General features: G+C 56.5%; 6 protein-coding genes across 6 annotated transcripts; 2 read left to right on the top strand and 4 right to left on the bottom strand.

The window, feature by feature from the left end:
- Positions 1–102: 102 nt before the first annotated feature.
- BJ171DRAFT_472908 (uncharacterized protein) lies at positions 103–3255 on the bottom strand (the record flags this gene model as incomplete). Its single annotated transcript, XM_053108678.1, has 2 exons — positions 103–2491; positions 2702–3255. 2 exons carry the CDS (start codon positions 3253–3255, stop codon positions 103–105), a joined length of 2943 nt encoding a protein of 980 aa, XP_052968997.1.
- Positions 3256–3703: 448 nt separating this feature from the next.
- BJ171DRAFT_456791 (domain of Kin17 curved DNA-binding protein-domain-containing protein) lies at positions 3704–5256 on the bottom strand. Its single transcript, XM_053108327.1, has 4 exons — positions 5101–5256; positions 4857–5008; positions 4378–4702; positions 3704–4175 (listed from the first exon to the last, which is right to left on the bottom strand). Exons 1-4 carry the CDS (start codon positions 5194–5196, stop codon positions 3837–3839), a joined length of 912 nt encoding a protein of 303 aa, XP_052968996.1. The 5' UTR covers positions 5197–5256; the 3' UTR covers positions 3704–3836.
- Positions 5257–5418: 162 nt separating this feature from the next.
- On the bottom strand, positions 5419–11591 carry BJ171DRAFT_495141 (putative voltage-gated chloride channel). Its single transcript, XM_053110089.1, has 21 exons — positions 11378–11591; positions 10848–11206; positions 10494–10624; positions 10106–10240; positions 9861–9992; positions 9612–9703; positions 9364–9516; positions 9084–9222; positions 8965–9000; positions 8747–8778; positions 8544–8621; positions 8344–8448; positions 8004–8221; positions 7789–7876; positions 7683–7699; positions 7524–7592; positions 7325–7443; positions 6897–7157; positions 6668–6775; positions 6292–6473; positions 5419–6098 (listed from the first exon to the last, which is right to left on the bottom strand). Exons 2-21 carry the CDS (start codon positions 11093–11095, stop codon positions 5652–5654), a joined length of 2790 nt encoding a protein of 929 aa, XP_052968995.1. The 5' UTR covers positions 11096–11206; positions 11378–11591; the 3' UTR covers positions 5419–5651.
- Positions 11592–11745: 154 nt separating this feature from the next.
- Positions 11746–14895, bottom strand: BJ171DRAFT_495139 (acyl-CoA dehydrogenase/oxidase). Its single transcript, XM_053110088.1, has 11 exons — positions 14723–14895; positions 14505–14605; positions 14310–14410; positions 14047–14122; positions 13814–13944; positions 13464–13706; positions 13265–13315; positions 12856–13038; positions 12555–12753; positions 12341–12393; positions 11746–12194 (listed from the first exon to the last, which is right to left on the bottom strand). Exons 1-11 carry the CDS (start codon positions 14770–14772, stop codon positions 12135–12137), a joined length of 1248 nt encoding a protein of 415 aa, XP_052968994.1. The 5' UTR covers positions 14773–14895; the 3' UTR covers positions 11746–12134.
- Positions 14896–15235: 340 nt separating this feature from the next.
- On the top strand, positions 15236–16424 carry BJ171DRAFT_597044 (cwf21 domain-containing protein; the record flags this gene model as incomplete). Its single annotated transcript, XM_053114720.1, has 4 exons — positions 15236–15312; positions 15520–15953; positions 16090–16222; positions 16363–16424. The coding sequence occupies exons 1-4, from the start codon at positions 15297–15299 to the stop codon at positions 16422–16424; spliced, it is 645 nt and encodes a 214-aa protein (XP_052968993.1). The 5' UTR covers positions 15236–15296.
- A 430-nt stretch (positions 16425–16854) lies between these two features.
- On the top strand, positions 16855–19894 carry BJ171DRAFT_308613 (cytochrome P450). Its single transcript, XM_053107057.1, has 9 exons — positions 16855–17313; positions 17392–17580; positions 17725–17934; positions 18063–18360; positions 18529–18587; positions 18703–18840; positions 18950–19061; positions 19188–19361; positions 19467–19894. Exons 1-9 carry the CDS (start codon positions 17114–17116, stop codon positions 19593–19595), a joined length of 1509 nt encoding a protein of 502 aa, XP_052968992.1. The 5' UTR covers positions 16855–17113; the 3' UTR covers positions 19596–19894.

Here is a 19894-nt window from a genome sequence, read left to right as displayed (position 1 = left end):
GTGGATCGAGTGCAAAGTCATGGCTTATGAAGGCCGTGAAGAGTCGCTATGAGGGACGAGAATGTGTATTCAGCAACCAGAAATAGAAAGCAGCCATCGGCTTCACACATTGGGCGACCCAGTGCGCTTTGCCAGGGCTGCCAGAGTGGGGATGGAGCTCCTTCCCTTGGGAACTTTCCCGGTCTCGCCCACTTCCTGGCTGGATGGCAGCGATGGCAAATCGGGCCTGGAGCTGATGGATTTTTTGCGCGAGCTCTCGCTCTTCCGAGCGGGCTTTGGCGAAGCTCGTTCAGATCGGACCGTGGCGTCAGTGTTGAGATCAAGCGGATGATCGTTGTCGAGGAGGTCAAAGTACGCCGGAGGAACCAGACTAGAGATGGACGAGGGACTGCTTGAGGTGTTGGAGGAAGCCTGTTTCGAGCCTGTCATGGCCGGTGGCGCAAGTGCCTGTAAGAGCTCGCTCGTGAGATTGGCTGGGATGGCTGTTTTGGCGACCTTGCCGTCGATGAGCTTGGCTTCTCCGGTGTCAGCTGGCTTGGAACTCTCTGTCTCGACTGGCTTGGCCGCCTTTGAGTCGAAGGACCTGGACGACTGGAGTGTCGAAGTGTGTTTTGGCACAGGGGAGGTGCTGTTGCTCCTCTTGACAGTGACCTTTGCTGGCGCAGCTGTGGCGGTCTTGGTTGATGAAGCAGCTGGCTGCGGGCCCCCGGCATCAACTAGTTTCGCCGTATTGCCATTTTCCGAACGGTTTCCTTCCGTCTTCGCCTTGTTGCTGGAGAGTTGGGTGGGTCGGGGAGGGAGTACCCCGCCCTTGGGGCTGGCTGGCGGGGCAGTATTCGCCGAGGTATTGTCGGGTATCTCCAGCACAGAGGTGCCCTCCGCTACTGCTCTGGAGAAAGAGGCGACTGCAGCCGCCACAGATCGTGTGGGGACGGTGACTGCTTCGCCAAAGCTGCTTGATCGCTGGAAGGGGCGCACACCACTTTCGGCCTTCACAGCGGTCTGTGCGGTGACTGTAGTCGTTCTCGACGTGCTCTGACCGGTCGATGCCGCAAAGATAGCGGAAGGACCAGTCGCGGCTTTGCTTGTCTTCGTCGTATCCCTCGAAGCCGAAGAATGAGGTCCAAGCACAGCCGATTTAGCCCCTGCAGCGGGGCTAGCGCTTGGCTTTGTCATTTGCGTACCAGTAAGTTTGGGTCGCGCTGGTACCGCCGAGGTGGGCTGTGGTGCTATCGTTGGCGCAGGCGATGGGATTGATGAGATTTCAGGTGCTTTTATGGATTGCCTTCTCAGGAGGGTAGGCTCGGGTTTGCTTGGAGCCGGCTGCTCTTTGCTTTCAATCGGTGCCGCGTAGTTTTCGGCGACTGTCGAGCTTTGCTCCGGCACCGCTATAGCCGACCATGCCTCAAATCGAGCGACGCTTGATGCCGCATCGTTTCCAGCGGTTGCTACGATTCGTGCTGGCGGAGCGCTGAGTGGGGTCTTGCTGTTTGCATTCCCAAAATCGGGAAAGGGTGAGAGTACCCGCGGAGTCGGTAGTTTGGGTGTCGACATCTCGAGCTCGATGATGTTCAACCCCACACTGTCCTCAATAGACTCGAGGGCGGTATTTCCACTGACATCAAACGACAACGGGGTTGGGTTGGTGGGCTCCTCCGGCACTTCGCGAGCCGGTCTCGGCGGTGACCGCAAGGGGCTCGGGGACGATCGTGTCTGCGATCCATGGGAGTCGGATGGATTGCGTGATGCTATCATTGGCGGCCTGGTTGGGACGCTGGCTCGGTATCGGTCTTTGAGATTCGAAGCGGCGGTGCTGTCGGACTCGGCAGTTGTTTGGCGGCTCTGGAATGACAGAGAGCGCCGAAAGTCGGTGGCCGTGGGTTTCATACCGTCTGATCCCGGACTAGGATTCGTCTTGCGTTCACGAGTCCCGACCGGCGGTTGAGCATCCGCGCCGGTAACACTCTTTCTAGACAAGGCCGATTTCAATGTCTCGAGACGGCACAGTTCAGGAAGCATCGAGGGCTTGGGCTCGACGACGGGGCGCTCGTGAGGAACCATGCGGCCTGCGAGCCTGACAAAGTCACCTCCGGTGGCCGTGAGCGGATCAAAACCGATACAAGACTTGATTCTGGATTTGAAGACGCTTAGCGGCAGCGGGATCTTGCAGTTCTTGCACTCAATCAGCCGCAGGTCCATGTCGGCAACCCGGAGCACCGTGAGCTGCGAAACAAGCGAGTTGAAGTCGGCCAAGTTCTTGGCACAGAGCTGATTCAGGAAGACGATCGAGATCGACTCGTCCTCGGGGGAGGCGTTGGCCAGGATGGACTCGGTGATCTGCTGCAGGATGGTGACGGGCTTGGCTTGGTCCCAGTTCCGGGCCCAGCGGGACAGGATCTCGAACTGGTCGCGGGCACACAGCCGCTGCCGGGTGCGCTCCAGCAACACAATAATGTGGTTCACCGAGACGATGGTGTGGTTGAACTCGGGTCTGGAGGCAACTGTCATCCAGATGGGTGGGAAGCTTTGTCGTCGAAGGAAAGAGAATATGATGTAATAGTGTTAAGCTTGCGCTGTCACCGCCCCCCTGGATTCACTCCCCCTGGATTCGCCCCCTGGATTCGTTCCCCCTGGATTCGCCCCCCTTGATGCAACGCTGCCAGCCACGTCCAAGACGATGCTCGCGCAGGCGTGCACCGACCTGGAGTAGCACGCTTCCATGAGCTTGTTCATGCGAAAGTACTCCGAGTTCCTCAGGGTGTCGACCCAGTGGTTAGAGCCAAGGATCACCTTGAAGTTGGGGAGCTCGGAGTAGATGTCGGCGATCGAGGGCCCGTTCATGTAGATCTGGCGCAAGATATCTGCAAATCCGAGGGGAGCCGGAGGGGAGAGCGATATTGTCTGGAAGGGCTCTTTGTACCGGCGAAAGTACGTCCGGAAGAAGGGGCTGCGTTCCAGATATGCACTGTGGGCCAGATAGACAGAGTCGTCTTGCAGCGTGATGACGACATTGGAGAATCGAGGATCGTTCAGGTGCTCGAGGGCGCTTTTGCCGGTGAGAGCCTTGAGCGGCGCCATAGGCTGGAGCGTTTGGATGACAGGCGTTTTGCCGATAAAGTAGCAGGTCTTGGAGTTTCTCTGGAGCTTCTCGCCGATACAACCAAGGAGGAAGGCCTCCTTTGGGTCGAGTTGCGGACAGTAGAATCGGAGCGGCGGGAGGTCCACAGGAACAGGGGCCTCAAAGCGAGCTTCCATCTCAGAGACGCTGCTGGTGCAGGCCAGCCGCTTGATCGAACGAGCAGGGAGCGACGCTGGGTCGATGCAAATGCAATGGTCTGGACCGGTCCAACCAGGCCTTGCGGGTATGCTCCCGCCGCCGATATATAGCCAGACGTCGCTACTGATCGGGGATAACATATTTGCTCGATCGACTGCTCAGCGTGGGTCTGTCGAGAAGGCATGATTGGGCAAAGGCCACAAGGGACAGTCTTGGGCATTGTTTCCGTCGTCGCTGCAGACAGGATGCAGCGCATTGTTGCTGGCCCTTCGGAAACGACATTCAGTGCCGACAATCGTCAGCTCCATCGACAGATCCACCGCCAGCTCCATCGACAGATCCACCGCCAGCTCCATCGCAAGATCCATCGCAAGATCCATCGCTTGCCCAGGGCTTGCCCGGCACCGATGCGGGCCTCCCTGTCGATGATGGTAGCTCGTTGTGCTGAGCACACCGAAATATCAATATATTCACAAGTGGCTGCTGCCCAAGTACGTTCATTGTCGGATCGAACTGTAACTGGATATACTCGCGGCGGCGCTGGGTCGGTCGGCCCCCATCAAGCTCGGCTTCGCTTCAGATCGCCCCCGCCGCGGTCTGTCCGAGACTCGAGCTTGCGCTTGCGTTCGCTCTCTTCCAGCATGATCTGCTCGACTGCGCTGAGCTTTTTCGGTTGTGCGTCGGATATCTGTGGTCGGGATGGAGCGGCCGATGCTGCTGACGGTGACTGAGTTGATGCCGCAGCCGACGAGGCGCCAGAGGACTTTGATGATGCAGTCCCCATCTTGAATACATTCGGCCTTTTGGCCTCGGGTTTTGCGAGCTTGGATGTCGACTTGAACGACATGGTCAGCTTGATCTTTTCTCCCTCGCTCTCTCGCTTGAGCTCAGTGAACGTCTGTGAGAGAGCCGTTGCATGGTATTAGATGTGTACGGCTCTGCCGAGTCTTGAAGACTGCCGCCACTGCATTGCCCCTCCACTCGATCGATCGTGAGGTGATGTTGTCGCTGCTGGGGAGGCGACCAATGATCCTGGCCGAGCGATCCCGACAATAGCACATCCGGCAGTAGAGCCTTGGACGTTGACGATTGTGCCTTACCTCCTCAGGCTGGGTCTCGACCGCCTCGCGCTGGGCCTTCTCAATCTGTTCCTGGAGCAGCCGCTGATCCCGCTCCTCCTCCGTTTTTGCCATGCGATCCTGTTTGAGGATCGCGGCCTGTTTGGCGAGGGCTTCGGGGCTGCGATCGATCCATGCGATGAACCATCCTTTCGGCGTCTCCTCCACATCGGCAAGGCCATTCTTGCCCAGGTACTTGCAAAAGTCGGTGAGGGTGTTCCATTCGGTGGAATTCATGTGCAGATGGTGTCGATCGCTAATGTACTCTTGGTAAACGAGGTTTGCATGCACTCGTCTGGTGCCGTAACTACCACGTCAGAGCAAGGAGCGGGTCAGGTTAGCGACTGTGGCCGAGAAGCTGAGCCCACCTCGGCCGGGAAGCGAGGGTCACACTCTTCTCTTCTTCAGCCAACGATCGACCAGGTGCGATAGCAATGCGTCCTGCGGGATCGATGGCCTACCGTCTCGAAAGCAGCCGAATAAAGTCATCCAGGAACTGCTTGGAGAAGTTTGACATATATGTCGATGCGCTTTCGGCGAACAGGAGCATCTGCCGCTGGTGGGCCTCAGAGGCACAGTGGCACTTGAACCCATTTTCGTCTCTGCATTGTTTCTGCCGAATGAGATTCGGAGGGATAGCCCCGTCAGGAGCCAGGATCGCTCATGCATCATGGCGAACCGAAAGGGACAGGTCGAGGACCTTACCTCACACATCTGGCAGTACCACCGCAGCTTCTGCAGGCCTTTGGCCTTGATGCGGTTGGCGATGGCCTTGGGGGTCAGGAAGTTATCGCCGCCCATTGCTCCGGGTTGATGAAGATGGGTTGATGGAAATGGATTGATCGAGATGGGTTGATCGAGATGGAAAGCCGGGCAACACGGCGCACACCTCAAAACCCGAGAATCGGCGCTCTCGGTCCGTGCTCTCGCGAGATGCTCCGCCAGGGCCGATGTCGATGTCGATGTCGATGCCCTTCCCACAGAGGCTGTCCTGCCACTGCGATGGATGCATCTGGGTCATAGGTCGCGGCGTCGAAACACCTCAATGATTACAACGTGCGGACTGGACTTGCTATGCGAGCGAGGGATCGCCCGCTCGGAGACGACATCCTCGCCTCCCATCAGGTATCCCGTTTGAGCGCTGATGATAGAGCCAGGCGGTCATGGCCAGCACACAATGTTTTGGTGGACAAATCATTTGGTCATTGATCTCGAACTATATTGAACTTCCGAGCACGAGGCGACCACAAGTCATGTCAGCGGCGGGAGCTGAGGAAACCTTGCATCTCATGATCGGGCTCAGGGTTCGGCTCCTGCGGGCTGCTTGCTCGGATAGTACTGCGTTGTGGAGAGGACATGGCCAGGCTCGACAGATGCCGACGGGCTCGCACTCGCTGCTGGCGGGGATTCAGTTCAGCACCAGCATCGCTCCCACTGTTGCGTATCAAGCCGTCCATGCTCGCCCGGCCAGGTGCAGAGTCGTCGAAGCGTAGATACGGGTGGAGATCTTCAAAGTAGCGCATCGAAGCAAGAATCTTGTCCCAGCCCTCGTCGTCGCCGTGGAGCGCCGTGAGCAGGTCCTTCTTAGTGATGATGCCCCGGAGTCTGCCGTTGCGCTTGACGAGGATGTATCGTGGACCAACCTTCTTGAACAGGTCCATGACCGTCTCGGCCGGAACCTCAGGCTGGACACTCAGCGGCGTCTTGGAGGAGCGATACGAGAGTCAGCATCACGTCCCCCTGATGTCGGTGCTGCCGTTGGGCCATGTCGACCCACCCGCAAAACACCAACCCACAACATGAGCACGAGCATGAGCATGGGCCTGTGGACGGCGAGTGGACGGCGAGTGGACATCCCCAATTCGGTGGCGACTGAAGGGGGGGGGAGCAACTTACCCGATCGACATACGTCGTCAAGTCCAGCGATTGTGCCGACTCGCCGCTGCTCATCCGGCTTGAAGATGCGCCTGTGGAGCGAACGCGGATGCCTCTGGGAAGAAACAAGTTGCCTATAACCTCGACATCGTCGAAGAAGACAGGGGCTTGACTCCCGATGCCAGCTCGGGTCTTTGCCTTCTCTGAAAGGCCCCCACCCACACAGAAGAAGAGCATCAGTGCCGTTGCATATGAGCCAAGGCACCTCCTATTTGAAAGTGTTACAACAAACCATAAAACGGACGACAGAGCCCATGTCCACAAGGATCTTTCGGCGGCTGTCCCCGCTCAGGCTGTTTCGGTAACATCCTCATTGAATGCCGGCTGACAAGCTTACCCAAGGCATATTTCAAATCGCTGCGGCTGATGTACCCTATCAGCGAGTCGTCCTCGGCGCTCTTTACGACCGGGAATCCTTTGTAATCCACCTCAGAGAGCACTTTCTCTGGAAATACGGTTGGAGTATGCACAGCGTTCAGTGTGGGGCAGAAAGACAACTCGCATCCTGCAGCCAGATGATATCCCTCGCGCCACTGCCCAGGTACCGATTCAGGAGATTCGCTTACCGATGCTCGAGATGCGCATGCCCGTGCTGGGAAAGCACACCAACTCATCAATGGGGGTCATCACCTCATCTGCGGCAACGCCAATGATCGAGTCCTCTTTGTGGTCCAGGAACGGAAACTTGTTGACACGGATCAGAATGTCGGCAATTCCACCTTCTTGGAAGGCATCTCCGACGAGCTTGGCGACCATCAGCGTGATCATACAAGGCAGGATGTAGTCGAGGGTACCCGTAAGCTCAAACATAACCACCGTCAGCGAAACTGGATGTCGCCATCGGCAGCGAGTAACGGAGGGCAAGAGACATGCGAATCGGTTAGTGAATCTCGGAGAAGGAATCAGATCACTGGCACACCGGCACACCGGCACACCAAAGCTCACTGCACACTCAGGTGGGATACGCCGAGCGGGACATGGTCTGTTGCCGCACCTGTCATCCGAGTGACTCCGCCCAATGTTGCGATGGCACCCAAGAGAGCGTACATGCCCGGGGTTACGCATGGCCGTTCGGGATGACACTCGGCAAATAGAGGAAGGTCTGGAGAGAGTCTAGAGAGGCAAGCTCAGCCCATCAGCTCAAGTCGTGCCAATAGACATCGCTTCCAGCGTAAGTATTTCACCTAGCTTACCGATGCCACGCCTGGACAAGAATACCTAGGATACGCCCAAACAGAGCTCCGATGACCATCGACGGGATACTGAGATACGCGAGAGGGTTAGAACTCCTCCATATCATATCGATCTGGGAATTCGCGCATTGAGATCCTGCTGCGCCATTCGGGACTTACAAAATACCGGCCGGGACCTAGATGAAGGGAGCTATAAAGTCAGTCGAGAGACGAGCATGCCCAACGCAATGCTATCGATGGATCGGAATGCCGTGCGTCCCCTTACTTTGACTCCAAATGTAACTGTTGTCAGTGCCATTCGCGTCACCAAGGCAATCCCCAGTAGCAAGAGCGTTCCGACCATTCGGTTGTCACTGCAATATCCCCCAACGATAGTGTGGAGTTATGTGTTAGTTTGTAAAGTATGGTAAATATTCCAAGCAGAGGGCACCGAACAAGAATCTCGAATCCCGCAGATCGAGCAGAGGACTGCTTACTCACTCGCATAGTCCGTGGAAATCGGATTCGGCACATTCCTTGAACAGATACTCCAATAGCTCGGACGAGTCGATCCGAGTGAACATGTTGAGGTAGAACACGAATCCCGTGGCGGCCGAAAGTACAGCCACTTCGGTGATCGGGAACTTTTGCAGCCACGAATGTTTCCGAAAGGCTTGCACTCGCAAATTGAGGTGAATCAAGAGAGCGCCACAGAGACCCTAGGAATGAGTAGCGTGTGAGATGCAAGCATATATGCAGGTACAGACATGACTCAAGCATCGCAGCTGGCTGCACTCCATCGGTGATGGGGGTTACGAAGAGAATATGAAGGCCAACTTACTCCAAACAGACCGATCAAGAGGAAAAACACAACCTCGAAAAAGTACCAATCGCGCGAGTAGGTGACTTGATACATGACTCGCTTGCCTCTATATGGGTCGATGATCTGGCGAATCCGAAGAAGCGGACCAGTGAGTTTTGTGGGGGTGAGGAAAGTACCGAACAAGCCAGTCCAGGCAAGTTGCGATAGCGTATCTGTACCTGAAGCGTTACGCAGGATACTAGGGCACAGAAAAAGCTTCGAACCATGGTCTTGGAGGGGAAGTACGAGCTCAGTTCCTGTGCAGCGGAGCCATCATGTTCACAAGAATGGTCCGTCACGACAGAGGAGAAGGTGACGAGTTAGCAACCAGGCTTGCTTTGTATTTGCATATCGCTGGCCAGGAATCACACTTGCCGCTTACCTCCAGCGAGAATAGCACACCGCCGATGGGTGCTGTGAAGGAAAGCAGTGCACTGTTAGGAATAGCCAACTGCGAGTGCCAACTGCGAGTGCTAACTGCGAGTGCTAACAAAGAAAGGACACGCTATATCCATGTGGTGTATGGCTTTCTAGAGGACAATTCGTCAGCTAAGCTCGGCATGGGGCTGATGGCACCCATTGACGGCGCCCCAAACTTACCACCAAAGGCGACGGCTACGCCCGCAGCAGAAGCAGCTAGTTGATAGCCGAGAGCGATCCAGGATTAGCCGGGCAGTCATTTTTCGGTGTCTGCGGGTTCTTGCGCGGTTGTCACTAACCGGAAAGGATCTCTCGCAACCTGCCCTCGTTATTGTGGTACTTGGGAAAGAATCGAGGAAAGATGTTTCCAACACAACAGGCGGCATGGATCATGGGCCCTTCCTTTCCCACAGCTAGTCCAGATGCCACGGTGAGAGGCTGTCGAAGGGAAGAAAGAACAGCATCGCAAGTCAGGCCGAGACGACCAGCCAGAACGCCATGTGATATCATCCAAGTTGGGAGAGGCGCTAATGGCGGTCAGCAGCATCGCCGCAACGTTGCTCGCACAACGCATCTTACCAAACCAATTGTCTTCACAATCAGGGTGCGCAGCCCAAAGAATCCCTTGATGATAAAGCCGCCTAGAATAGTCTTGATTTCAGGTGTGCCGGATCCGGTGGCGTACGGTGCAATCTTGACGACAAAGATCGAGCATAGGGTCGCAAATACAGTCTGGAAGAGAGTGTGTTAGTGCCCATCCGTTCGAACTGATGCAACGACTACTATCTGCCAGTGGCCTTCGCCACAGTGTCGTTTCAAATCCTTACCGACATGAGCACGTAAGCCAATAGATTGACAACGAAAAAGGATCCGCCAAAATAGGCTGTGCTCCAGTCGATCCAGTCCGAACAGTGTTCGTCTGACGTCCAAGTGCGAGCAGATGGTTGGCGAGCATCAGTGGTACTGGTCACGACATATCCGTCTAGTTCCAATGGCTTCGTTGGCTGCTGGCCATCTGCTACGACTGATTTCTGGCTTGCTCGTCAAGCCAGCATTGTGCGCACTCCCGGCATTACCGTGATGATCAAGACCGGCGCAGCACACGCTCTTGGTTAGATACCAGTCGGCCCGACAATATCCGATACGGGCGTCGGTGAGCCAAGCGGCCACGACCGCAATCCAGGATGCTATAACTCCAATGGTCACGCCTGGAGGGATACAGAGAGCGCTGTGTCAGGTTTCAATAAATGCGCCGCTTCCAACAGAATGTTCGACACGGAGCCACGGCAGCCTTGCTATCGAAACTCTGACGAGGACAGACCTACGATCGAGATCAGGATCCAGGACTGGGTTGCATCAAAGATTACTCGAATCTGGGCCTCCCAGCCCGTCCACTGGTTGTCCAGCTTGATCTTGTTTTGCCTGCGGTGGTCGCGCATGAAATCTCTCATCCAATCTGAAGGGACATGCGCCAGTCGCAACGGCCAAAAGTGGTTTTGTCGTTAGTGCCCGGCTGTGGATGCATCCCGGAGATGATACAGCATAAAAGCTTCATGAACCTTCGCGCATATTACTGAGCAGGATACGCACGAGGGATAGAACACGGCTGTCGCATCAAAAGGTCCTGATATCTGTCCGGTCCATGCAGGTCCGTGCAGCGCTAATGCGGCCGCTTGGAGCGGCGATGGCAGATCGCATTCTAAACTGACCTATTGTGGTGAAGTCTTCATAGATCTCCTTCCAAGTATCCTCGGGCTCGTCCAAATCGATCAAATTGACCGAGGCACGTTGCTCCGGGTCTTCGGCTGGCACTCTTGTTTCGGGAACCGACTTTGGACGGCTGGCATGGACGCATGAGACGGGATAGGCAGTGGCTCGGTCAATGGCGATGGGTGCAGCTTATAGCCCGATATCGCCAACGACCGCAACTCAAGACGGCAGGCGGCAGGCGACTTGCAACAGGGTGAGCCAATACACACGGTCGAGGCAAGGGCAACATCATCGACCGACATCTAGCCGAAATAGTCAGGTGCAGACAGGAATAAATCGGAGCGAGCCATTACTTGAGCGGCGACGAGCCAGGAGCCGGTAGTGATATCAGCGGCCGCCCCAGAGACGACGATTGTGTGGTATGGGCATCGGGGCCGTCATCGGGCGCCATCAGGAGACTGCCAGCGTTATCTTCGGACGGACGTGGAATAGGGCCGCCCGAGCTATGCGGGCGGGTCCGGAGCCGGGGTCGCTGGAAGCGTTCGGTGGGCTGGAAGGATGCAGTCACGGCCGACCATAGCTCAGAGAAGCGGGAGGCCATGTCTCGGTTTTGGGTGGTTGGGATGTCGAGGTAACGGGAATGGTCCTGCGGGAGCGCAGGCTATCGTAACTAACAGAGGACTATGCGGCCCTGGAGACGTCTTTCCCTGCCCTATATATGCAGACAATGGTGTAAGCGGCGGTCGGCAGCGTCATCAGTGCCTGCGCTGCCTTGCCCAGCCATGCAGGATGCCGATCGGTCCTTCCTCCTGGGCCGCATCTCCTTTCGATACCGCGAGGGAGCGATCTGCCGACGCTGCCAGCCCAAGAGCCGACACATTACCTTGGGTTGTTGGGCGTGCCCTGTGCGATTGTGGAATCGATCGTAGCCTCGGTCGATGCGCACCCAGAATGCGCAACAAATCTGCTCAGGCCACGAAGGCTGGCGCCGCAAATCGTCAGAGACGGGGACTTGGCCTTGCTCGCCTCGGCGCACGCCCCGTGACCACTCGTCCTGGTTGCGACTCGACAGCGTCTGTCCCGAGAGCGTCGTCACCGATAGACCGCATCCAAAGCGACTCTGGCCACCAAGAGGCCCTCCAGGCGAAAACGACACATCCGAGTCAGGTGTGTGCAATGTTGCGGATCCAAAATGGCGGTGCTCGCGAGACGCACTCAAGGATGCGCTGATTGTGCGAAGGAGACAAGGTGGTCCGATTCTTGCAGCGTTTCCAAAATGAAATGGCATCAAGGCAAGGGCTCTGCATCCAGTCCCAGGAGGCACCGGTTTGCTCATGTGCAAAGTGTACTATATTGCTGCGAGAAACGTAGATTGGAACACGCGCATCCAAATGTGCTAAGCCGACCTTGGCCGTCGATCGACTGGCATATCAAGATTGTGTGCATCAAGCTGTAGGATCGCAACGTAGCGACACCAAAGTCGGGAGTATGTTGGAAAGCAGTGCTCTTGGACACACCATGACTTGTGTCTTCGAGATCCAGGAGAATGGCGCCTCAAGATCGCAAAAGCTAGCGTTTCGCTCGACTATGTAAACCTTTGACTGTGCGAACGCTGTCGTGTCTTGCCGTCAATCAGGCATTTACACGTATTTGCTTCGGAGCATCTTGGCAATGGTCTGGAGCTGAATGTTGGACGTTCCCTGGAGATGGCCGCAGAGATGAGTATTGCCGGAATGCGGAGCAGCAAAGTGGCCCTGCCAATAGGCTGCGATCCACAAACACCGGATGATAGGCGCGGAGGAATTACATTCGCAGTGCAAAGCCAGCAGCTCTCTCTATCACTCACCTCGTAGATGGCGCCAATCTTGCAGTCGCGGAAGAACTTTTCAATCGGGAACTCTGTGTCGAAACGCAAGTCAGTCAGTTAGAGTGATTCCGAGACTCCGATCGCTTTCTCTCACGATTTCATTGATCCGGTGCTGTCAATGGACTGTGACACAGGACGATGTGCGCTGCACCTCAGCATCTCGCCCACGGCGAAGGCTGCGCGGGCTACCCACCTCGTGTAAATCCGACTCCGCCAACCCACTCGATTGCCTTGGATGCGGACTTTTCGGCGACCTGCGAAGCGTAAAGCTTGGCCATGGCGGCCTCCTTGACAAAGCTCTTGCCTTCCTCCTTCAACCGGGCGGCATTGTAAGTCAGGAGACGGGCGGCTTCAATCTCCACAGCAACTTGGGCGTACTGGTGCTGGACGCCCTGTTTGCCGTATTGGTCGCGACAGGAAAATCGAAAGTGTGAGTTCACCAAGGTCGTATGCGCTCGGTGTTTCTAAGGACACACGTGCCAGAGGACACCCACCTGGAAATCGCCGATGAGAGTGTTGAACTGCTTTCGCTGGAAGGCGTACGCAAGGGCCTCGTCAAAGACACCTTGGGCAAGACCAAGCATTTGGGCAGCAATGCCGATGCGGCCCTCGTTGAGGATCTCGATGGCATACTTGTATCCTTTGCCGACCTCCCCAAGGACATTTTCGGCAGGAACCTAGAGCCCGCGAAAGTCGACACCCAGCCATGGGCAGGATCAGACACATATTGCGGGGTCCGCGGAAGCATTTACTCGCCAAGCGAGGCCTCTGGTGGTCCGTAGCCACATATTATAACGAAGAAGCTCATGGCTTATCACACAGATGCGCTGGCATTGCAAATGTGTAGGGTCTCTGGGTCATAGCAGCCCGGCTCGGTGGGAAAGTGATTGGTGAGGAGCTTACCTTGATGTCGTCAAAGGAGAGAGCGCAGGTCGAGGAGGCGCGGATACCAAGCTAAGAGAGGACGAATGCCAGTGGACAGCGTTAGTGAAGACAGCACATGCCATTGCTGAACTGGATCCATTTTAAGCGGCACGGCAGCTCTCTATGCCGCTGTTCGTCGCGGCTATTGTTGACCCGTTGCGCCGCGACGGGTCATTACCTTAGTTTCCTTCTTGGCAATCTTGACGCCCATCTCCTTCTCAACGATAAAGCAGGTGATTCCCTTGTATCCCTTGGAGGGGTCGATGTTGGCAAAGACCAGGAAGATATCGGCCTCCTTGGAGTTGGTGATCCACATCTTGGAGCCGCTCAGGATATAGTGATCACCCTCCTTGGTGGCACGGGTTGTCAGAGAAAATGCATCACTGCCCGAGCCCGCCTCAGAGAGACAGAAGCAGCCAACCTGGCGGCGGTAGATTGGATCAGTACTGGGAAAGAGGGGCGACATCCTGACGGCGACCGCGGGCGGAGTCGGCCGTGGGAGTGGCACCCGCACACGCAGCTACTCACCGTGTCGGTTGCGAGACGAGTGAGGTACTTTTCTTGCTGCTCCTTAGTAGCGTACTTGCGGAATAGAGTGTTGACAAGGGTGTTTTGCACATCGCAAATAACACTGATCGAGGGGTCGATCTTGGCCAGTTCTAAGGGTCGCAGAGATGGAGGCGCATCAGGAACAGCCCGGCAGAAACGCACTCTCTGGCATAGGGCTGATCACCGCTGCCTGTCCCGGAAAGCTTCGCTACCTTCGATAACGATGATGGCCGAAGTGAAGGAGCAGTCGGCTCCGTTGTAATCGGAGCTGGTTTCGATGCCCATAAGCTGAGAGTTGGAGTTGAAGGGGACAACTGGACGGTGAGCGGCGCCGTCACAGTGCCATCCACAGGCAAGACGTGCCATGTCTGTTCCATTTATCGACCTTGGCATGGAGTTTAGATGCCATGTCTCGGCCAACAAATAAACGAGTCGGCCCTGACTATCCCGGCTCAGCAACCCGCCACTGACTTACGCCCTGCTCGAAGAGGCCCTTAAGAACCCCCTTGTCCAGCTCCTCAGACTCATCCATTTTGGCGACCAAGGGTTTGACCTGCTCGACAGCGAATTTGCGGACTGCGTTTGAAAGACGGTCAGATCATGGTATCCGATGGCGCTCCGATGGCGCTCCGATTTGGGTGCATCGTGGGAGCCAGGGCGGCCTGCTCACCTGTTTCGCGGAGCATGTTCTCCTCGGCAGTGAAGGAGTTGAGCGACGACTGCGAGGCAAACGTGCGCAGAGATCCTCGAGCCAGAGAAGGCTTGGGAGCACTGAGCGAGAGAGCGAGACATCGGGCGGTTCAGATCGAGGCGAGGCATCTGTAAGCCAGGAAGGCTGGACAGCAATCGACGCCCTCGATCATCCGCGGACACAGCGGTAGGACCTACCTGAGCGAGGTGCGCGCAAGCTGCAGCGATGAACGAGCCCAGCGGATCATGCTTGAAGAAAGAGACGACAGAGGAAGAGGGCGGGCGGTGGGCCGGAGCAGCAGACGCAAGACGATGAACGACAGAAAACTCGGACGGACCGAGGCAGACCCGAGGACGGAAATGCCAGGCCGATCCACAGGCCGGGAAGCGGCGCGTGAAGGACGCGGAGCGGTGTGTGTGTGTGGTCCGAGCCGCCGGAGAAACGGAGATTGGATTTGCACGTGGATGGCATGTGGGGATGGCTGGACTGGCTGGATTGGCTGGACTGGCTGGACTGGCTGGACTGGCTGGACTGGCTGGACTGGCTGGACTGGCTGGACTGGCTGGACTGGCTGGACTGGCTGGACTGGCTGGACTGGCTGGACTGGCTGGACTGGCTGGACTGGCTGGACTGGCTGGACTGGCTGGACTGGCTGGGTCAGCCAACACAAACCCGCCGAGATTCGAGATCCCTTGCTTATCCACACCACACCCACCACACCCATCACACCCATCACCCATCACCCACCGCAGGTCCAGCGATACCAGCATAATGTACAACGGCATAGGTAGGTGTATCAACACTCCGATGCTCCGATGCTCCGATTCCCGATGCCCAATGCCCAGACACCCGATACTTTGATCGGGTGCTGTCCTGGCCAGCGAGCGTTGCGTGACCGCCCAAGCTTCCTCGGCGCAAATCGGCCGACCTCCACCGCCGACTGGATTATGTCCACCAATTGCACACTCACATTGCAAACTGGCTCTGTCTGCAGGTCTGTCGACTGCCCGTGGATCCGGAACAAACGGATACGTCCAGCGCAATCTCTCGTCGCTGCGGCCTCGCGAGAAACAGGACTATCGCCGAGACGACCCCAGCCGTAGCAACCCAGCTCCGTTCAAAAAGCCCAACGAAGACATCCTGACGCACGACAAAAAGCGAGAGATCGAAATCAAGTGCTTGGAGCTCAGGGACACTCTGGAAGAATCGGGGGTTGACGAATCGGAGATCGAGGACAAGGTCGATGAGCTGCGAAAGGAGCTGCTCCAGAAACTGGGCAACTTCCAGAAGAGCCTGAAGGAGATCCAGAGCCACGAAGTGCACCACCTCGCGGCTGCAAAAGAAGAAAAGAATAGGAATCTTGCCCGTGCCTTTGGCATCCGAGAGGCGGAGCATGTTGAAGGCGCCGCCTTTGATCCCGAGATCCAGGTACGCCCGGCAAGCCGGAATCGAGCCTGATGCAGGCGGTCTTGCCCAGCAATGCATCGGCGTGCAAAGATGTATTCGACGGGTGGTGACCATGTTTGAAGCATGCATTGACGTGTGGCTCTCCCTGTGTCCGTAGAACGCCAAAAAGCAAGAGCGCATGCTTGAGCGAGCACGCCGCGAAGAGGAGCGACAGGCACGATTCGAGGAAGAGCAGCGCAGAAGAGAAAAGGAGCTGCGTCGCAGAGACGCAGACCGAGAGGCCATGCGACGTGGCGAACACCGGGACGAACACCGGGACGAACACCGGGACGATAGCCACGGGCGGCGCCGACGTCGCTCGCCCTCGCGATCGAACTCGGACCGATCTCCAGACCTACGATCGAAAGGCTCGGTGTCGCCACCCCAACAGCGTCCCCGCCGCCGCAGCGCTTCGCCCGACGTGGAGGCTCGCCGACCGCCGTCGTCAACTAATATCCCTGAGGACGCCCATCCCCGTGGCAGAGGCCGGGCCGCCTCACCGCCACGGCGGTCTCAGCAGCGATCGTCGAGCCGCAAGTCCCGCAGTCCGAGTCCGAGCGGTAGCGATGCCTCCGACCTGTCGTCTCGCAGAGATCGCCGACGATCCAGCCGTGCCCGAAGCGACAGCTACAGCCCAAGCCGCAGTCCCAGCCGCAGTCCGCGTCATAATCCACGTCGCAGGGCGAGCGCCAGCAGCCAGAGCGACCGGAGCTAGTGTCTGATCAATAGCCTTTCCATGGGCGAGACTCGGCCTTTCTGATAAATCGCAGCGGGCTTCCAGACGAACGCCAAGACAGGCCGTCTCCGATGAGTAATACATGCACTCCCCCCGATTCGAATCATCCATGGAGTGGCGTGCCAAGAGTGCTGCGTGTCGGGGTCGCTGGCCAGAGCCAGGAGGCACAGCCTTACCGAACACGTTGCCAGGGCCGCGCAGGCAGTGCCTCCACCGCGCCAAGCCAAAAGCCGAAAGCAAGATTTGCCGGTCATCCGCCGGCAGATCGGGCATCAATCTCGTCCGTTCTGCCAAGGCCCAACCCTGGCGCGGCCGATATAACGCCGTGCCGCTCGGCGTCAGTCCACAACACCTCACCTCAGATCCCCTCTCACAACGCGCCCTTCTTCCTCCCCTCTTCACTGCAATGTCGACGACCCTGACGACAGAACCTCTGATCCAGAGCGGCCTTGCCTTCGCTCGACAATACGGCACCCAGTTGGCGATTGCGGGCACTGTTCTACTTGCCTCCGGCGCCTATGCCATATTCGAGTCGGCCAGTAGTGGCAAGTCGATCCCTGGCCCCAAGAGCTGGCCATTTATCGGCGAGTTTCTGACCATTGGCAAGTAAGTATCCATTAGTGCTGCGACAGGATCGTGCCCGGCCCCGCTTCTCACGTTTCGGCGCTCCTATTCTCCCTCTAGATACATCGCCGACAGAAGAGTCCACATGTTCTTCCATGATATCCAAGAAAAGTATGGCCCGATCGGCACCGTCCATATCTTGGGCCGAACGAGTGTTTTGATCTCCGACGCCGATGAAATCAAGCGGGTCCTCAAGGGCGACGACAAGTGCGAGTTTATACGCTCCGAAGAGTTTCAACTGACACACAAGTAAGCAGCGGCGCACCGTGTTGGCGTACTGTCCACTCCGCCGGGTTGCTGAAATGCACACGTATTTTGGTGTCGGGCCCAATTCACGACCTGCTTTTGAGACACCCATGCGAACGCTAACGTTCCGATATTCCAACTGCACAGGGGAATCGCCCACTATGCTTTATTCTTGATTCCGACCGGCGACGTCTGGAAGCGCCATCGCAAGTTCCTCCAGCCCGGCTTTGGACCGGTTCAACTGCGAGCAGCTGCGGAAGCCTCCAACCAGTACATGGACCTCATGATCACCAAGCTCGGTGCCTCTTCCAAAATCAACATGCATCTCGTTGCCAACGCCGTCGTGCTTGACATCATGTGAGTAAAGATTGCATCATCACAGGATCAAAAAGCATTCTAGTATCGCCGAGCTAAACTTTGGGCTGCCCTGTCCCATGGCCTTCTGTTCTTCCGCCCTCTCTCGATCCGACTTTGTGTTGTCACAGCGGAGCGATTGCGTTCTCAAAGGACCTTGGCACTACCGCTCTCCTCGACCGCCCCGCTGAACTTGACGAGGCCTTCAGTCCCTTCAAGAACATTGCCCAAATCACCAGCAACCGATTCGGTCTCAACGAGTGGCTTTGGGACCGCTTTGGCGTGGGGATGAAGATTGGCATCGATGAGTCGCGCGCCATCAAAGAAATTACCCGTAAGACTCTCGCTGAACGCCGTGCCTTGTCGACGCCGCATCCAAATGAAGATCTCATGGACCGACTACTCTTTGTGGATACCAGCGGAGACGCAGTAAGTGCAAACTCGACCGCCAGTCGCAAAGGCAGAGCGCAATGGCCAAGGACTACTGTATCGGAGCTGTGGCGACTTGCATATAGCCGCAGCACTAGATGCAGTCTCGTCTTTCAAGCCAGGGTGACGCTGAATGGCTCGCTAATATAATCGGCCCGCGTTTTCCAGAAATTCACCGAAGAAGAGATCCTGGATGAAATCTACGGCTTCTTCCTGGCCGGACACGAGTATGTTCTCCTTTCGTGTGCTTTGGTCACGGTCGCTCGCTCGCTGCTATGGACTCCTTGCCTCTGCCAACTCTATTCTCATGCGGCTGCCCCTGCCTGTATCATACCTATCCAGGACCACCGCCAATTTGATTACCTTTGTCATGATCGAGCTCATGAAGCACCCGGATGTGTACGAGAAGGCTCAACAGGAAGTTGACAGCATTCTGGGCCGTGACGGACTGCCTGCCCACGAGCAACTCTCGCAGTTCAAGTAGGTCATTTGCATCACAGCGTCTGCTCTGTAGTTGTCATGATGCTGAGACACACTCCATCCAACGGATTGAGATAATTTCTGATCATAGCAATACCTTTGGGTGCAGGTACATCGATATGGTGATCAAGGAGACTCTTCGAATGTATCCACCTGTTCCGCTGTTGGCCCGCCGCACCACCAAGGACACTCAAATCCTGGGATACCACGTCAAGAGCGGGGTAAGTGTCAGAGCCACTCCTTGGTCAAACAAACGGGCTTGATTGACGATTCTGGCATCTATATCTGGCCTATGGCCATTCGTTCTATGTCTCACACGTTTTTACAATGAATATCTCGCCTCACAGATTGAGATCAACGTGGTCATCTCCCATCTCCATCGGAACCCCAAGTATTGGGAGAACCCTGAAGAGTTCAACCCTGATCGTTGGATCAAGCCGCACTACCCCGGCAGCTACTTGCCTTTTGGCGATGGCCCCATGAACTGCATCGGGCAGAAGATGGCAAACATTGAAACAAGAGTAAGCGTCTGATCGCGCAAATGCATGTTTGAAGACATGGGCTTGGGTTGTGTGTTCGGAAGTCGTGTTGGTCGCCACCAAACTAACATGGCCCTGCTCGCCCAGATCTTCGTCATCCGCGCGCTGCAAAGGTACAACTTCAAGCTGCTTGATCCGAGCCAGTTGCGCATCGTCTTCTCCATCACCCAGGGCTACAAAGATGGCGTCGACGTCCTTGTTGAGCAGCGAGCATAAACACCTTTCAAAGCCCTGTAGTATTCCCAAAGCCTCTTCTATTGCCCCTTCCAATATCTTCATATTTGTCGCCTCTTGTTTGTAAAAACAACTCAGTCCATACGACTCGAAATACAAAAGGTTGCCCTCGATATAATCGACGCTTTGAGGCCAATATACGCACACACGCAGTGGTGATGCATCCATTGCAGCTATTGGGGGCACGGGAAGGTGGGCCACAAGCGATGTTTCTGGACCAAGGATAGGATTGTGCTTGTTCAATACAAGCCGCCTCGTAGCGTCGCCATACAGCAATGTTC

The sequence above is a fragment of the Polychytrium aggregatum genome (assembly GCF_025602895.1).
Source record: "Polychytrium aggregatum strain JEL109 chromosome Unknown BJ171scaffold_9, whole genome shotgun sequence".
Lineage (NCBI taxonomy): Eukaryota > Fungi > Chytridiomycota > Chytridiomycetes > Polychytriales > Polychytrium > Polychytrium aggregatum.
Note: the sequence above shows the minus strand (reverse complement) of the source record. Positions and strands in the feature narration are given on the sequence as shown.

Bases quoted from the DNA above. Each gene is read 5' to 3' on its own strand.
- BJ171DRAFT_456791 (XM_053108327.1), bottom strand. From the start codon at position 5,196: ATGGGCGGCGATAACTTCCTGACCCCCAAGGCCATCGCCAACCGCATC. The intron at 5,009-5,100 runs GTAAGGTCCTCG...CTCATTCGGCAG, and splicing joins GGTACTGCCAGATGTGTGAG to AAACAATGCAGAGACGAAAA. The intron at 4,176-4,377 runs GTAAGGCACAAT...GCTCTCTCACAG, and splicing joins TCGAGACCCAGCCTGAGGAG to ACGTTCACTGAGCTCAAGCG.
- BJ171DRAFT_495141 (XM_053110089.1), bottom strand. From the start codon at position 11,095: ATGGCCTCCCGCTTCTCTGAGCTATGGTCGGCCGTGACTGCATCCTTC. The intron at 8,622-8,746 runs GTAAGCGGCAAG...TCCGCTGCACAG, and splicing joins GTGTGCTATTCTCGCTGGAG to GAACTGAGCTCGTACTTCCC. The intron at 7,877-8,003 runs GTGAGTAAGCAG...GGGATATTGCAG, and splicing joins GATTTCCACGGACTATGCGA to TGACAACCGAATGGTCGGAA.
- BJ171DRAFT_495139 (XM_053110088.1), bottom strand. From the start codon at position 14,772: ATGATCCGCTGGGCTCGTTCATCGCTGCAGCTTGCGCGCACCTCGCTC. The intron at 14,411-14,504 runs GTGAGCAGGCCG...TTTCAAACGCAG, and splicing joins GAACATGCTCCGCGAAACAG to TCCGCAAATTCGCTGTCGAG. The intron at 13,039-13,264 runs GTAAGCTCCTCA...CGCGGGCTCTAG, and splicing joins TCTCCTTTGACGACATCAAG to GTTCCTGCCGAAAATGTCCT.
- BJ171DRAFT_308613 (XM_053107057.1), top strand. From the start codon at position 17,114: ATGTCGACGACCCTGACGACAGAACCTCTGATCCAGAGCGGCCTTGCC. The intron at 18,588-18,702 runs GTATGTTCTCCT...ATACCTATCCAG, and splicing joins TTCTTCCTGGCCGGACACGA to GACCACCGCCAATTTGATTA. The intron at 18,841-18,949 runs GTAGGTCATTTG...CTTTGGGTGCAG, and splicing joins GAGCAACTCTCGCAGTTCAA to GTACATCGATATGGTGATCA.